The sequence below is a fragment of the Anas acuta genome, chromosome 1 (assembly GCF_963932015.1).
Source record: "Anas acuta chromosome 1, bAnaAcu1.1, whole genome shotgun sequence".
NCBI classification, from domain to species: Eukaryota; Metazoa; Chordata; class Aves; order Anseriformes; family Anatidae; genus Anas; species Anas acuta.
The window spans coordinates 173112711-173130320 of record NC_088979.1 but is presented as its reverse complement, the minus strand read 5'-3'; the positions used below and the strand labels follow the sequence as shown (position 1 = coordinate 173130320).

General features: G+C 36.7%; 1 protein-coding gene and 1 long non-coding RNA gene across 7 annotated transcripts in view; one reads left to right on the top strand and one right to left on the bottom strand.

The window, feature by feature from the left end:
* The window catches only part of TMEM117 (transmembrane protein 117), a 216183-nt gene extending 200297 nt beyond the window's left edge, over window positions 1-15886 (top strand). For all 6 annotated transcript variants that reach the window (XM_068669372.1, XM_068669375.1, XM_068669376.1 and 3 more), the window contains exons 7-8: window positions 4467-4596; window positions 13902-15886. In XM_068669372.1, the coding sequence (XP_068525473.1) occupies window positions 4467-4596; window positions 13902-14542 (771 nt within the window). In that variant the 3' untranslated portion in view covers window positions 14543-15886. The remainder of the gene's footprint in view (window positions 1-4466; window positions 4597-13901) is intronic.
* On the bottom strand, window positions 14669-17374 carry LOC137849615 (uncharacterized). The gene is made up of 4 exons (XR_011091993.1): window positions 16940-17374; window positions 16796-16857; window positions 16560-16669; window positions 14669-15598 (listed from the first exon to the last, which is right to left on the bottom strand). It is a non-coding gene; the product is annotated as an uncharacterized lncRNA (long non-coding RNA).
* Between the last annotated feature and the right edge of the window lie 236 nt (window positions 17375-17610).

The window sequence follows — 17610 nt, the reverse complement described above, 5'->3', positions numbered from 1 at the left end:
TGGTGTTGTGGCAGAGAGTGTGTTCGTTTGTTTGACTAAAGGAAGAAAATCAAAATATCATGATTTTATTTATTTATTTATTTTTAACTGTGCTTTCTGGTTTAATGAGGTAGCCGGTGAAAATCAGAGGTGCTCTCTTTGCCCCCACTGAAACACTAGGACGAACCCCTCAGTGATCTAAAATTTATCCCCTGGCTGCCCTTTCTTCATGACTGCAGAGCGAAATGAGGTAATAACCTCATTTGATTTGTACAACCCACACAACTTGCCAGTGAGGTTTGAGACCTCTGTACAGGTTATTTAAGTCTCCTGATGCTGGGTTGGTTTCTCCTCCACAGACTGCATAGAGGTATTCTGCAGAGCCCCAGGTTAGAAAATGCAGAAGTAGATGAACATGAGACATTTGATGCTGATTAATTTAAAGAAGAAACATGTAGGTCATGCAGTATGAGAGACAAATATTTGTTAACAGTATGACAGCATGAATTTATTTTTCAGATGGTGCAAGTGCAGATGTGGTCTAAATACTGTATTTGGGACACAATTTCTAATAAGATCCTAGAAATGGCAGGGTACAAGCACCTCATTAGTGAGGACTAAAGCTGATCAAGTGACTCCACGTAATTATGAGCTGAGAACTGAAAGAACATGGCACGTCTCATTCATGTCCCAGAGGTGAGCACAGGCTGGTATCAGAGACCATGGATACAAAATACCTTGTGAATTTTAATAAAACAAAACATTTTTTTTGTAAAATAAAAATATGAGCTCTGCATGATGCAGAGCTGAGATATGTTTCGAAGAGGGAAGCACTTAGATTTATGGTTTGCACATTCAAGCTATTTGTGTACATATTAACAAATGATGCTGTGATGTGGATTAGTTCCTATGAAGCACCTTGAAATCCTTAGATTTGATTTTATTTTTTTTTTTTGGGGGGGAGGGTATTATAGACATTAAGTTTTCTGTTGTTGTTCAGTGAAGAAAAAAAAAATTAATAGAGTCAAAAGATGTTGGACAACATTTTCTTAGACTCTAAATCGCAGCCACTCTGCTGGGTTTGGATTTGACAACCTGATACTGGCATTAGCTTGGAAAATAAAAAGCCATCTGCTTTTCTCCTTGACAGTAATAACAAAGCTATATGTTTGCAGGTAAAGTATATGCATTCACACTTATCAATGCTGTGAGCCAAGTGAAGATCCAAAGGCAATTTGATTAAATAAATTGAAGCTTCATTTTCCTAAGTGCTGTGGCTATAGTGACTTTTGTGGAAATCAGTAGGCTTAACTCATTCTTTTATTCCCCTGTTTTATTTTTGTTTTGACATTTGTTTGTTTTAATATTGTTTTCAAATACATCTTTCATTTTATTTTAGTTATTTTATTTTTAAATTTTATTTCTCTATTTCCACTGGGTCTACTCTTAGCAGATAATATGATCAGACTGTTAGAGGTATTACAATCAAAACATTATTTATGATCAAAGAAGAAACAGACCTTATAGATAAAGCCAAGTTTTTGTTAGTAATATCATTTAAATTTTAACAATATAATCCAAGAATCATTATTAGTTGACTGGTAATTCTTACAGAAAATATTTCTACACAGAAAATGTTTCAGCAGTAGTAATAATGTTAAAATTGTTGTACACTCACTTCTTAGTTCCTGCCACTGGTGTTCTGTTCACTCTCCACTGCTCTGCGAGCCCTGAGATCTGTGGTTTCAGTCTGGTGGGGCCCGAGGGGTCATTATGGCAATTCCTTGGCATCTTTAGTCCTTCACTGGGAGGGATATAAGTTCGTGCTGATGTTTTCTGTATAAGTAATCTTTATGCTTGCTAACACACTTTTAGACCTTGCTTTTTCTTCACTGATCTGAAGCTCCACATTACAGCTGAATTTACTATACACTGTTGCCTTTCACTTATGTTAGATGCTATTTCTTTGTTCTCCTTCTTACATTTAAAAGCAGTTTTGCCCAGCTGCAGGTCTGCATTTCTTTAGCAGACCAAGGGTGAGCTGTTTATGGCCGCAGAGTGTCCAGTACCAGTCTGTGCATATCTTTATCGCCCCACACCTGTATTGCTCTGCACTGCAGCCTGTCTCCACTTCTCAACAACTCTACTATCCTACCAACCCATATTCCTCTATACTACATAATAATAAAATATTAAAATTATAAAACCACAGTGATACCATACAAAGGACAACAAAATATAACAAATTTGCCATAGCCACCTCATCAGTTAGAAAAATTGCTGTTATAGCTGACCTGGGTAAAATGAGCTTCAGGCACGTCAACATGTTCAGGCAGGGCAAGCCTCAGTCCTGAGGCCTTGTAAGCTCACTACAAAGCCTGTAGGCTGTCACTACCAATGGAAATAACGTGTTATAGAACTACAGGGTAACAGATGTTACAATACAGTTCAGACGTGCTTCATACAGTATGGAGTATGTATGTAGAAAATGTGAAATAATGTACTGTGTGAAAGGAAGCTGTACCTGGGAATATCAAATATGAAGTTTTCTAATGGGTTCTCCACTCACCTGCCTTCTATAATGCAAGCATTAACACGCTGCTGGGGTTGGCTCTCTGTTTTGTTTTGTTTTATGAACTATTTTTCAGTCTTAGTAATTATTTGCTGAGACAAATAATACAGTAAATTCTACGTTTAGCAGGGTTGCCATTCGAGTTACTCATTATTAATCTGATCAGAAAAATGCTGAACTTTTTTATAAAATGTGGATGCAAAAATACAGTCCAACACAAAATTCTGCCCAATGAAACTTTGTCTGTAAATCAGCAAAAAGCAGTTAAAATAGTAGGAACACTGGGACAAGGCAAGAGCAGGATGCTAGATTTATGATCCTATCTTTGCTTATTTCTAGTGTGAGTATGCAGAGACTGCAACTCCCTGTTCGCTTTTTTTTTTTTTTTTTTTTTTTTTTCCTTCAGGAATATGTAATGTTTTTCTTCCTATTTATTCCCATTTCTTCCTGGGTGAGAGTCTGTCTGAGTTATCTTGAGACACAAGTCCAGAGATGTATATTAGCTACAGTGAACTGAGAGTGCACACTCATAAAATATTTATCTTTGGGCACTTTTTGAATGTCTACCAAACCTAAGGGAATGTTTGCAGATGCAGTGTAAGGGATTGTGCAGCTGGGCAGTTATTACCATACCTCATGACCAGGAGAGCATGTGTTGTGTTGGTGATAAGGGAAAAGGAGAGCATCCTTATTCCTCTTATCTTCTGCATCTCTAAATCGGCACTTTCTGTATCTCTGTGGACACTGAGAACCAGGTGCAGAGGGTCAGGGCTTCTCCTTACTTATACTCCCGTTAATCCATTTAACTCAGTATCAGAATGTGTTAGCACAAATCAGTTGCTGTTAGTGTTTGTGCCGTGCTAAATTCCCTGCTGTTAAAACTCGGTCTTCTATTTCCCTTCCATTGCAGAGAGTGCTGGAGCTGCTTAGCAATTTCTGCATGTTAAGTCATATGCAAAGCAAGCCTAAGTTATTTACAGAGCTCCTCACATTTTGGATTCCTTTTTCTTATTTTCAGTAAATTCAAGTGCCTGGCTCATGGGATACAAGTCCAGGTATATGCATAGGGACAGGGACAGTATGTTTTTAACTGTCTGTAGCACACTATGTAACCGCTCTGGCAGTAATTACACCAATTCCAGCAATGTTGCTGGACTTTAAGTTTTGGTTGTAATGAGCTGTGCCATGATCAGTGGTGGGTGCAGATGACTAAATGAAAAATTCCTCTAAATGCAGCTCCTTCTCAGCTGAGTTATCCCATTCTACCAAAATATGCATGACAATAGGTAGGAGCTTCCATATTTCCAGCATTACTTTGTCAGCTGAAATACATCAGTGGAGAAAACTGTGCTCAGATTGATTCAGGCAGATTATGTTGAAGGGCCTTCACTTGCAGGGAATGTTTATTTAGTTGTATTACGAGCAAATGCTGAAAACACCCTCTAAGTGGAACAAGGTGAATACAAATTTGTGAAAGACTTGAAGTGTCAGGCCTTCTTTGCCAATTCCTTACCTGTAAATTCTTTGCCAAATTAGTCACAGAAGTTGTAACTTGTATTAAAAGGTTGCTCTAATTAGTTACATCATGAACCAATGCTCATTTTTACACAATGCAACACATAGGTATTCATACACAATTTTGTAATATCAGCTGGTACACTGGGTTCATTTTTGTCATTCTGAAGTGAACTTTTAAATGCATAATTATATGGAGCTGAAGTAAAAATCATACAGTGATAGCTAATATAAACAAGATATTCTATTTCAAACGGTTCAGTAAAACTTAAAGTGGGAAAATCCAATCATGGGAGGCTTAAAAATAGAACTTTGCCCTTTTGATAATTTAAGCATTTTAAAGGGCAAAATATACTGTGAAAGCTTATATTTAGGCTATTACTTTTATTTTTTTTAACAGGACTGGGAGTTTCCACATTTTATGGGTGATGTTGAAGTGAATCTTCCAGGCTTGCCATCTGCACACATGCAATTAAAAGTACCATATTTCCAAAAGATCTTCAAAGAGGAGTATCATATACATATAACAGGTATGTAACCTTGCAGATTGTGATACAGGCACACACTGAGCCGTGTCTGTGTAGGAAATGTGTGCTAACATGCTCTTAATCACTTATTTTCTTTGTTCTCCCCCAAGATGATTTCTGTTTTGCTATCTGTTTAACTGTCCTTATCATCAATATATAAACCTCTCTCAGAAATAGGGAATCTCTGTGTTATGAATCAGAGACCTGCTGTTTGTCATGGATTTCAGCAGCTTCTTGTGACACTAAGTAATATCCAGTGTAGCTTCAGAGATCTTTTATCTAAAATTACTCTCCAGGGGAATTAGCAGCTTATTTCATTTTAAAATCTCTTATGCTTTCAGATGCCTTTGCTGTGATTTATGCTAATATCTTTTCATAACTTCGGTCATTCTCATCTGGCAAAGGCCACTCATAACCATACTTCCATCAGTCATCTAACCAGAAACAGACAGTTAAATAACTTCAAATAAAATAGAATTGTGGTTATTTGAATGGATGGCACATATAGATAAAAGTACCCAATCCTTCTATACTATGAGACAGTATTTGAATAACAACAGAGAATGAAAAAGAGAGGAAGGTTAAATAGGGATAAATATTTTTATTTTACCTTCAAGCTATGTTGAAGAATCCATTGGCAAGAGAGAGATGAATAGTATTGGATAGCAAAAGAATGCAAATGCAAATTGGCAGGGGTCTTTAACTTCTCATACAAACAACCAGAACACACAACAGTGTATAAGAATAAGATACATGGGAGCATCCAATGACTCACCCATACAAAATTTCTGTAGAGCAGGGACAAAAGGAGCATTCAGAGATCATACAAAGATACAACCAAGAACTAGCAGGTGAGCCTGAAGCTTAACAGGCACCAAAAGCCAAAGGAAGAAAACATGCAGAAGAAGAAAGAATGAGGAATCAGGACTCATTTGAGATGGGCTGAATGAAGCCTCAGAGAAGTCATTTTCAGCAGAGAAGATGGAAATCTGAGTGATCAGACTGGAAAACAGAAAAGAAGAGAAAATGAATGCAAAAGTTACCTGTTTGCTATTGAGTGATAGGAGGCAGATGGGCCAGTAGGAAGTACAGATGGAGAGATGGAAGGTTTTTCCAAGTTGGATGTAGGTGTCCTGTTGGAGTCCTGATAAGAAAGACAGTCCACAACAAGAAAGAAGAGCTGGGGATACATCTGAGTGAGACAGTTTGAGCTCAGGAACCAGGATGAAGTGAAATAGGTAAATGATGTCAGTGACAGAAGGTGTAGGGTAAGAGAAGATGGGTTGTGTACACGATGAACACATTTTTCTCTCTGAAAGGAAAAAAGTCTTGGGTAAAAAGGGAAAGGAAAAAAGAGTATAAGCATCAAATATCTGACATGAACTCTGGGAATGGAATTCAAGGATAGTGGAAAAGATCATTTTTTTCTTCTTCTGAAGACTAGAGCATGAATTTGGAGGGGCTTAACCACAAGGCTCCCAAATGCCATTCATTTATTCCATTGTATAAGGAGCAGTAGTGGAATGGGTGCACACAGTAGCACAAACAAGGACTGAAGCATGATGGGATGGGCTGTGCTATCAGATATAGGAAATTGGGATATAATTAAAGAAAATAAAAAACAATGGATGGTAGAAGAGGGACTGAGGAGCACAGAACAGTTTTGCATTGCAGAAGAGCCAGGGATTTTGATGATAATCAGAGAAAAACTAGGAATAAGCAACAGCAGAGAACATTATTTAGGTATCAGAAATACAACTGCTAGTGGTGCTGCTGTTTGAAAACAGATCAACTGAGAGAAACCAATATTTATGCATTGTAGAGTCTTCTGCAGAGAGGACTGGAGGTCTTCCTGCTTTTCTGGCAAGAAGGCATTCTTTTAATGAGGATGAGCTAATGAATAGGGGCTGAGGAATATTTTTCCCTGCTCAGCATTAACAAGATCCATTTATTAGATTCACTAGACAAATCAATCCATTTGACTGCACATCACGTACTCTGACTACTGAGTGCCTGTTTTATCTCAGTGCTACACCACCCTTTAGGAGATCTAATAAACAGCCATAACACATGGCACAAGAACCTCCCTTTGGGTAAGTTTTGCTTGAACCATCTGTTCTTGCCGTCAGTTCTTGTCTTAGGTTAGGGTATCATCTTGGATCACTTTCAAAGCCTAGTTATTTTGTGGATGTGTAGATTCTTATAATTTTCTACTCAAATCAAGGAACTAATAAAAGAAAGAAGGAACTGGTTATATATATATATATAAATAAAGATTCATGTAAACCAATCTAAAATGAGGGTAGAGAGTAAATGCTCACAAATGGAACTGCAGCAGATGATGTGGGGGTAAGATACTGATAAAGGCAGGAAGGTAAAGCTCGATTAAAACCTTCTGTATTTAAGCCATGTTTAATACAAGGCATACAGAATATTAAACAATGATTTTTTTATTTTTTTTTTGTAATAAGCAGGAAAAAAATACAAAAGCATGAGTATTATTTATTTCTATTGGAATAAGTTGTTAAGCATTCTGTGAAAATATGATCTATGCCCCAATGTCCAGAAACAGGAAACCCTTTTCTCCCAAATAGTGAGGAGAAAGAAAGCATGACTGAAATGCCATTTACTATATTGTTCCTTGCAAATTTTATTCTTTATAAATTTCATTCTTTCACAGTCTGTCTTAGTCACTGTTGATTGATATAAATAAGAGGAGCCCCAGGACTCCCGTGAGCAGTCCTATTCAGCGCTGGGTTGCTCTAATGAGCAATGGTCCCACAAAGAATCTGCTCTTACTGTAGGCACATGCAGAGGAGTAAAGGACTTTAAATCACCTTTCCATTGGTGTGTGCTTAATGGCTTCGTAAATGTTCTGTACAGATGAAGGATTTCACAGTTACTTGATCAGTGTTGCCAGCTCCCCTGATTTCATCACGTCTTAAGACAGTTGCTTTTTTTTTTTTTTTTGGTCTTAAAGTCTTATCGCCTGGATTCAGATACCATGTGAGAATGTCTGCTTTCATATTTTTTGAAAAGTATCTCATGATTGCAGAGGAAAAAAAACGTTACTTCTGCATAGCTCCATGTCTAAAAAAGCAGATAAGTTAAGCACTACCAAATGTATTATTTTTAACCCATCTTGCTACTTTGAACTAAAAAGCATGTTTTCTTAGGCCTGACTTATGATTTCTGAATGTTGTAAGTTAGCAATAATGTTGAATTAACATCTGCAGCCAGTAGTTTATATGCTTCAGTGTAATTTTGAATTTACTATCAAAACCCATCTTATTTTTGCTGGCAACTGAGCACCTCAGTTTGTTTAAATTTCTTTTTATCTAGGAACTCCTAGCAAGCATCTACTCAGTATTAAATATTTTTGTCATGTTTTGATAGCTGCTTTTATCTATAAACATCAAAAATATCTTGAATTCCGGCATCTGCCTAACTCATCTGGATTTCCCTTGACAGATGGTTCACTACAATGAGTATGTATGGGTTTTCGTTCTTGGGCTGCTGTTTACGAAAATATGTAGTCTACTTTAGTTTCTATAATACCCAGGGAAATTTGTAATACTTAAAAGTATTTTTTTTACTTCAAATTCTTTCATTTTTAAAAGGCACTCAGAGGCCTGGCTGGTACCATCTAATAGCAGCACTGGAGATCCAAGAGCATCTGCTATCGAGTTTCCGATAAGTTCCAAATGGGAAATGTTAAGGTTTAGGTATCAAAACAGATGGGAGATTTTTCTCGCCATTTATAGACATGTTTCTGAGTTCTGGTCTATCCAGAGTGCCCTTCTTTCCAAAGGAGAAATTGTCACCTTTGTGTCTGGCAAGTGCCTGGTATGGCTGGCTTGTACACTTAAGCCAAAAGAGTGCCAAGAAATCCAGGCCAAGCATCACCTACACAGAGATGCCTGGGGGAGCCTGTGGGCAAAAATAGAAAGGTTAGAGGTAAAAACAAAGCTGTCTATACACACAGACATAAAAAGATCTCAGAGGATTTGCTGCTTAGTTCAGCTGTGAGTGGTCTGCATGGATGTATCTATATAGCTAATAACACTAACGTGACAGAAGAGATGAGGAATTTTTCAAAGATACTTGAATGTTTTACAGAGGTGTCTGAATGTTTTAGACACAAATTGCAATTGAGATAAGAGTCTAAAGACAACGTGTCCTACACTAGCCTCTGGCTGTGGTTGCACAGCATGAGGCCACTTGAGTCTAGCCTTAATAAGAGGGATTTTCACAGGATTTTCACATGTCCCCTTGGCCTCCAGAGAGTTGCTGAGGACTGGTTTCTACACAAGTGTTGTTGTTTTTTTTTTGTGTGTTTGTTTGTTTGTTGTTGTTTTTGTTTGTTTGTTTGTTTGTAGGACATTAGTACCCTGTTACAGAGAGGACATACACAAATAAAAATACTTCAGAATCAGAAGCCATTTGGGAACATTTAGACCTGTAGGATCTGCTTCAGTTGCCCAGTAAATCAGCTGCATGCGGGGTTGTGGACTGGTTGCATTACCCTTTGTAGAGTTTTTCAGCCCCTTTAAAAATGAGCACTGCCCAAATATCTTCAGCTGGTAGAAATAGGTGACTCTACAAATGTCATGTGTAACACATAAGGACTTCAACACTGTGAATGGCAGTTACAAACCAGGTGTATTTTAGGTCATACATGGCTGAATGACATAGCCTGTTTTACCACCTGACTTTCTTCATTGTAACTCCATCAAGGAGCCTGGGTGTAATTCTTCTCGGTTTGCTGAAATACTTGACTGGCCTTCCAGTCCTGGGAGCTTCTTCCTTTCCTCTCAGATTGTTTATGGAAAATCTACATGTTTCAAGAAAAGCCATTTTCTTGCCATTTGTATGCAAATATTCTTGACCTCCATAGAGCAATAGTGGTACTGATCCTACAGAAATTAGTCAGGAGACAAATAGAATGGCTTCGTAGTGTGAGACTACTTTTTTGTTTCCCATTTTTCATCTGTAATTAAATCTGAAGCACTGTAAATTAAATTATATCTTTTTTTGTCCCTTTGTTTTGTTTGTTTGTTTTTTTAGAAGATGAATACCTATACCTTTATAATATATTTATCCTGACTCTCTGCAAAACTATAGGCTTGCGCTCATATTTGCACAAGATGAGAGATTGAGTGACTCCTACCTTACAAAGTTCATTTCCTGTATGAGCATGAAAATGACTTTAAGTTTGTTATAAAAAAAAAAAACAAAAGACACAATGCTAAAATTAAGTTGCAGTAGACAATCATTTTATACACATACATATATATGTATATGTATTATTTATAATATATACATATTATAAGTGTGTATATGTATTATATATGTATATGTATTATATATGTTCATTAGTATAATAAGTTTCAAACATGAATTATCATCGGACAGATGTTTGTAAGTGGAGACTGTTAGACCTCTTGGGTCAGATCGCTTCAATACATGTATCACCAGTCCAGAAGGATTGCTGGGTAAACTGAGCTTATTTGGCTATTGTGCTGCTAATACAACAGAGCAAGTATGTGCCTTGGAAGAGGGATAAACAGCAGAGGACACTGTGTTCTAGAAAGAGGCAAATACCTTCTGTAAGCAACCAAGACAGTGCAAACTCCCAGTCATCTTGTGTCTCTAGAGATTAACAGCCCTTGGCTACAGGGAATACCGAGTAGGAGTAGGAAGATGTCATGGTGTTCATATATAGTTATAATGATAACCATTATAAATTATCATATATGTTGCTCATATTTAGTGTTTAGTTCTTTTCACAACAATTTTCAAAAGAAAAGGAAAAAGTCATAGAGCTTATAGAGCACACCAGTGATGCAGAAAATGTAAAAATTGTCTAGAAATGGGAAATATAAGGAGTTTTAAGCACATCCAACAGAAAATCGGCAGCTGTCAGGCAACTAGCTGACACTTAGATGTACAGGACATGACTCATCTTAGTTAACTGGAGCATCTGCATCTAAGCTGTTTGTCCAAGCACCATTTATAGTCCACGCCAACACAACTGATAGAATCAGGAGAGCTTCAGGCTGTGCTCCTGTCTGCCTAAACCTATCTGGAAGCTAAGTGAGGAAGTTTCAAGTTCATGCTTTTAATGTAACAGGAGGAATTGAAATGTACATCTCTTTTATATCATGTGAGTATTCTAATTTATTATACAAAGGGGTCTGAGCCTTTTTTAAACAGTACTAGCATCGAAGAGATTCACGATTACAAAAACAGAATATAGGACAGATACTACATGAAGCCCGAGATCACACACCTAACTACGTCTGTTCAGTATTTTCAGTATTTTCTGCTAGCTTCTTAGCTAGCAGAACACAACTCCTTCACCATCAGCAGGCTGGCATCTCAAGACTTACTGCTCGGGTGGCTTGTCTATATGTTGCACATAGGACACCGATGATTACCGTGAAATTCAGCTGGGTGCCATCATGCCAAAAGACAAGGTGGATCATAGCTCAGCATTAGAATAGCCAAGTTCCCTTTGTCAGTCATACCTGAAGCTAGCAATCAAGATTATATCAGTGTCTTTATAAAGGTCATCTTGATAATTTCCCTATTTAATTTTACTTTGAATTTTGATCTTTCAGTCATCTGTGTTTTCCTACACATACTTTATTCTTGCCATAACTATTTGAAGGGAAAGAGTAATACTGGTCCTACATGAGTCTCCTGCCACCCCCAGGGTCTAGCAGTCTCACTGGAAAGGCACCTGTCATAGCTTTGCAGAAACACAGAGTACCAAATACAAGGTTGTTTTTTTTTTTTGATGGAGCCGGTAACAAAGTGGAATTTTCAGACAGTCTTATGATGCATTTTCCTGGGAAAAGAACATGGTTTAAGGAATTAACTCCGGGTCAGTGCAGCAGGGATTGTTGCTTTCTGGTTGAATCACAGAGCAATATTTGATGACAAATTACTGTTCCAAAAAATGTCCAGGTGAACAACCATAACAGAGGAAGGAAGTTTTGAATACGGTAAATTAAATTTTCTTTCAAACTGTAGGTAAACAGATAACAGTTCTAATGTTTGTATTTCATTGCCGTTTGTGTTTAGCCTATTTTCCTAAGGAAATGAGAATTATATGATCATGTTCTCTGTGTGAATTGGTCTCACTGTCTCTATCCAACAGCATCAAATAACTTTTCAACCCACAGCCAGTTTCAAGAATGTTTTTGGAGGGTGGGAATCTAAACAATACTTACATTCCCATTGTGTCCTGAGAAACAGGGATTTAGGTAGGGGAGAATCATCCAAGTCAGTGCCCAACTAAGGAAAAAGCAAGTAGAAGTCATCTATTATGTATTCTGTTTGTCAGCAGCCAACTTATCAGTGAATGTGTTCCCAGTCAGCCCAGCAACACACACTATGCAAGATATAGTCTGGCTCTGTTTTCTGAAACATTGTACTTGATGAGGAAGCTAGGGTTATTCTGATGGAGAGAAAAATACAGGGCACAAATCCATAGGAGACTGCATCAAGCTAAATCAAAGAATCATGGAATCATCCAGGTTGGAAAAGACCTCTAAGATCATCTAGTGCAACCTTTAACCTAATACTGACAAGTCCACCACTAAACCATGCTACTATGTTCTACATATACATCTATGTTCAAATCATATTGTTTCTTACCATATTTCATATTTTAGCACCATTTTTAGTGTCTCAGTGTTCACCTAAGGGATTTAAGTAATATAAAATGTGGTGACAATCTTCTAAAACCATGATTTTTATAAACCCACCTCTTTAACAAGTTGATTACAATATTGCTGAAAACCCAGAAAAAAAGCCAAAGGAGTTATTCAGGAATTATGTGAACAGGATTCACTGCAAGGTCTTTTCAGTGCAGTTTGATTTCTGAATAGTGACAATAACACAATAGAAAGAGCATTCTCATCCATTTCCAGTCCAAGTATAATGTAGGTTGATTGAAGAGGACCATTACACACAATTGCTAAAATACAAGGAGTTACCCTACTGAAGCATTTTGGTCCATGGTACAATTTGAAAATACAGACCTTGAGGAACTGGAATCCACTTATTCTTCACCAAATCAAAGACATAAGTCATTTGGTAGATTATCTGTTACATTTATTTTCTTTTTTTCCTTGAGGCCTACTTAAATATGGTTCTAGCATAGACCAATATCATTCATCATCAGCAGGAACATTCCTCAGTGAATGTCCTTTCACATCATGCTGTGGCGTTGGTCACAAATTCTCCATCCTGATGCAATTTTGATGACATGTAGATTTGCTGGGTTCTTGATTGGTACCAGTAATTACCTCACAGGTAAGATTTTGACACATGTTCAGCTAACATATAAGGGATTCTTTAAGTATGAAAACAGTGTAATTTTGTTTTATGCCTGTGTATATTCATTGATTAATTTAGCTTGGAAAGGAATACCTGAAGGTCATCTGTTCCGATACCTTGCTCAAAGCAGGGCCAACTTTGCAATTGCATAATATTACCTTTTATCTATTTTGGATGCCTGGAGGAGACATGCAAAGAGCAATTTTAAATAATAAAAGGAGAAAAGGTTCCTCCTCCACTATTGCAGGAGCTTAATGTTAGACTATGAATCACTCCTTGGAGGAGTTTCTCACCACACAGAGTATAGGAAAGCTAAATTAACTAGTCTCCCAAGACTAAAATCAGCCCTTGCTATTTCTTAAGGGCATAATACCTCTAAATCAATTTATGCAATTGCCCCTCCTGCATGTATCTGGGCACCATGGTTAGTGTACTAAACAATATATGTATGTACTTTTAAAATGTACATACTTACAAAACCCCCAAAGAGCCTCACTTCATTCATTACTGGCATATAAATAATTCTATTAAATATGGCCTTTTCAAGGAGAATTTCCATGTGAGTATTTCTGGAGCTCTGAAATTAATGCTTTTTAGGTTTATTGATTTGTACCACATCACCTAATGGTCTAATCAACAGGTCACCTACAAACTGCAATGTGAATTCAATTGATATACTGCTGTGCTTACATTACAAAATTATTTATTATGTACCCAGACCTAACTGCAAAATACTAAGGGATATTCAGCATAAATCTGACTGTGGTAGAAATCTTATTACAACTTTGCTTTACAGATTAATAAAAAAAGGATTTTTCTGTCAGTAGTTTTTACATATGAACATATTTGTACTGCTTCTGATATATCCATTTTAGATGACTCAACAGTTTTTTTTTTCTTTTCCTTTTTTTTTTCTTTTTCTCATTTTCCTTTTTTGCTCTCTCTCTCTTTCCAAACAGGCAAATGGTTTAACTATGGAATTATCTTTCTTGTTTTAATCTTGGATCTAAATATGTGGAAGAACCAAATATTTTACAAGCCTCATGAATATGGCCAATATATCGGTCCTGGACAGAAGATCTACACAGTGAAGGACTCAGAAAGCTTGAAAGACCTTAACAGAACTAAGTTATCTTGGGAGTGGAGATCCAATAACACTAACCCTCTGACCAACCGGACCTATGCCGAAGGAGACATGTTCTTACACAGCAGATACATAGGCTCTAGCCTTGATGTCAAATGCCTGGCTTTTATTCCAAGTTTGTTGGCTTTTGCTCTGTTTGGTTTCTTCATCTGGTTCTTTGGGCGATTTCAGAAAACTGACCAAGGCATGGAGAATTTAGACAAATCATACACAAGAATGAAACGAAAGTCACCATCGGATATGGGAATGACACGAGAAAATACACAGGTGTTAGTAGAAGAACCATTAAGTTTTCAAGAACCTCATCTTGTATCCATAAAATCAGACTTAAGTGAAATAGTTTTCAATTCTTCTCTCCTCACTTCTGAAAACTTGAACGCACAATTGAATGAACAAGAAAGCCCTTTACAGCCAGTACCAGAGTCCTCTGTCCCTCAGAGTAATCCTCCAGCATAGAGGCAAATACCCAGGAAAAATAAATAAGCAGTTGCTGTAAGAGTTCAGTTTTACCTTTTGTAAGTTAAGATTTACATAGTGTTTAGACTAAGAAATTCAACCTATACCCAAAGGTGCTCAGCATGCTTTTTCTAGGATTTTTTTTTTATTTGTATTATAGTACGTGCCTACTGTATATCTAACATTCCTTTATAGATTGCTTCCCAAAATTGCACAAGCTATTTATTAATACATTACCTTAACTGTACAATAGTGTATTAGATGATTACTTGCAGGTATAAAATTCTACCGTGGTGGTGCCTTGAGACATTAAACTGTTTTTTAACTCAACACCAGATGTATAGCACAGTTCTTCTAATCTATTTTGCAAAGCTTTTTGTATATGGTTATTTTCAAGTATTGTTTGATGTCTTAACAGAGGAGATAAATGCAGTTATTCCTTAAGAAGAGTTTCTGTTAGGACATCACAACTTGACTTTGTTATTTACTCATCTGTGGAGCCAGTGACTTTGATGACCAGACTGCAGAGAAGCATGTTGATTACCTTTTAATTTTTGCTGGCTAGCTGCCAAACACAAATACAGATTCATTATGCAGTAAACACTAGAGTGATAATACAGCATGGGTCACTACTTACAAAAATGTGACTTTCTCCATCAGTAATAGCAATTATGTGATAATGCCTAATTATATTTTTCATAATTAAAGATAAACTGCTCCTTGATTAAAAATTCTGCCCTTCACCTTTTAGAAACAGAGGTGAAAATACACCCTTAAAGCAACTTTTTCCATCATCCCACCAAACCTATGTAACATCAAAGAGCCAGTGGATTGCTTACAGTAAAGGACGCAGAGCCTGTTAAATCCAGTATTAATTGGTATGCTTTGGTGCAGATGTTGTCTGGGTATACAGGAAACATACATATGAAACACACCACACATGGACAGTCTGAACATGCTGAAGAAATGTTTTGGGGTATTAATTAAAATGGATTTATACTTGAAATGTCTTGTAACCTTTTCTTTCTTCATTCATTATCCACAAGTAAAAGTAACCTGGAAGCAGAAACGTGGCAAAAGTGTTTATTTTGCTTTTCTGAAGGGGACTTTGGAATGTGAATTCTTTTGCTGTGTGATCAAACTATATGCACTAGAGAAACTGCATATCTAAAACATCAGAAAGACTCTGATATGCCTCTAATTTAGTTCTATAAATTGTTGTTACAAGTTACTAAATAATAAGTCATTTTTAAGCCTGAATTATTTCCCTGTCGTTTACTGGTGTTGCTGTATTTTGTCTTTGTGACTTTTTTATCTCCACTGTTTTGATCTATCTGCTTTTAAGTTTTTGGAATGCTGAATTTAGCATGCATAATAGAACTACGCATTTATTAACTGTCAGTTGAGAGTCAATTTTAATAAACATCATTCGACAATTGTTTATTATGAGGCAGGAACATATTCTATTAGTTTTGAAGTTTGTTTAAAAGAAATACACATGCATTGTCCTATATAAAATCAAAAATATTTCTGGCACTAGAAAAGATAGACAGTATCACAGTAAAGTCAAAATCAAATATTTTGTTTATGGACCATTTAGTATTTCATCAGGCAAAAGTTAACTTTGTAATCAGACTAAATATTTATCCATTAAAAACATGGCTAAAAATAAACCTATTAGCTTTTGCCTATTGCAACCTATAAATTTGTTTAGTTGACAATATATAACTAAAGGCAAACCATTAGTTACTAACGGTAAAACACTGTGAGAGCCCACCTGTATTATGTAAAAGGTGATTATACTGATGCCTGACTTTCAAGCAGAATTTGATTTAAAAGTGAGAGCATTTGTTAAGTCGTTACAGAAATAGCTGGTTGATTTTGCAGATACATGCTTCTCTGTATGTTTTGGGCACCATAAACCCAAGTACTGAAACTCTCCCATGAGCCTATTTCTCTTTTTATGCATGGGAGTTGTTAAATCCATTAATACGTAGGCAGAAAATGAAAGACTTACTTGAGCCTTACAGCATGCACGATGACATGACTCTGAGAAAGCTGCTATTAAGCAACTGATCCACAGCTAAAATAATTCTGTGACCTCACATTGAGTTAATGCTTTTAAGCCTGCATGAAAGTGAGAAAAACATAAAATAATCTAGATTTTGCAGGAGTATTTAAATTAATGGTCAAGCAGAGAGACTACTTACAACATGAATTCTTAAGAAGTGAAAAGACAATGTAGCCACTCACCACAGTCAACTCGTCAATTTAATTAGAGGAGGAAGGAATTCTCCATTGTGTGGGAGCCTCATCTGTAAACATAGACACAGATGAGAGAGGAGTGTTTCTTTCAGTATCTGGTCTGAGAAGCCTGAGATAGGTAACTAGACTTACCCTGAGACTCTTTACTTCAGTTTAGCTCATCTGCTCTTGTAAACTGACTGCCAGTAGTGGCTGGAGTATGTTTCAACCAAATCTCATTCATGTTCAGAGACCTCACAATTTGAAGCAGGGGAGAGTATATGGTTGCAATCTAAACTGCACTCCCGTGCTGAGCTACTAATGCAGATTCATTCTTGATATTCTCCTGAAGCAATTTGTCTTCTGCTCTTTTGCTATGGGCTGTAGAAGGGCTCATGAGAGATTGGATGGGTAAGAGGCCTAAAATTGGTTACCTGAAATGGAAATATTCTTCCCACAATTACACTCATTGTTTTCAGCTGTTGTTCATTATTAATGTTTTGAAATGTTTCTTTAACTCAAAAAACTCTGAAATCTTCTCCTATCTTTTGCCCACAACTATGACTTTGATATGATTTGTTGACCTTTTCCTGAAAGTTTAACAAAAAAGTTTTTAGTCTTTTTTTCTTTACCTGAAGAAGTTGAGCAACCCACGTAAGGAAAGAAGCTTGAGGAGATGTCAAGTTTTTACACATTGCACGAATCTCCATTCTGCCCTCTATAAGAAGCCATCCAGCAGTCAGCAGTTACCATCAATGTAAGGCTTTGTATGCTTTGTCAGAGACAGGATTTGGCACAATAGCTTTTTTTTTTTTTTTTCCTTT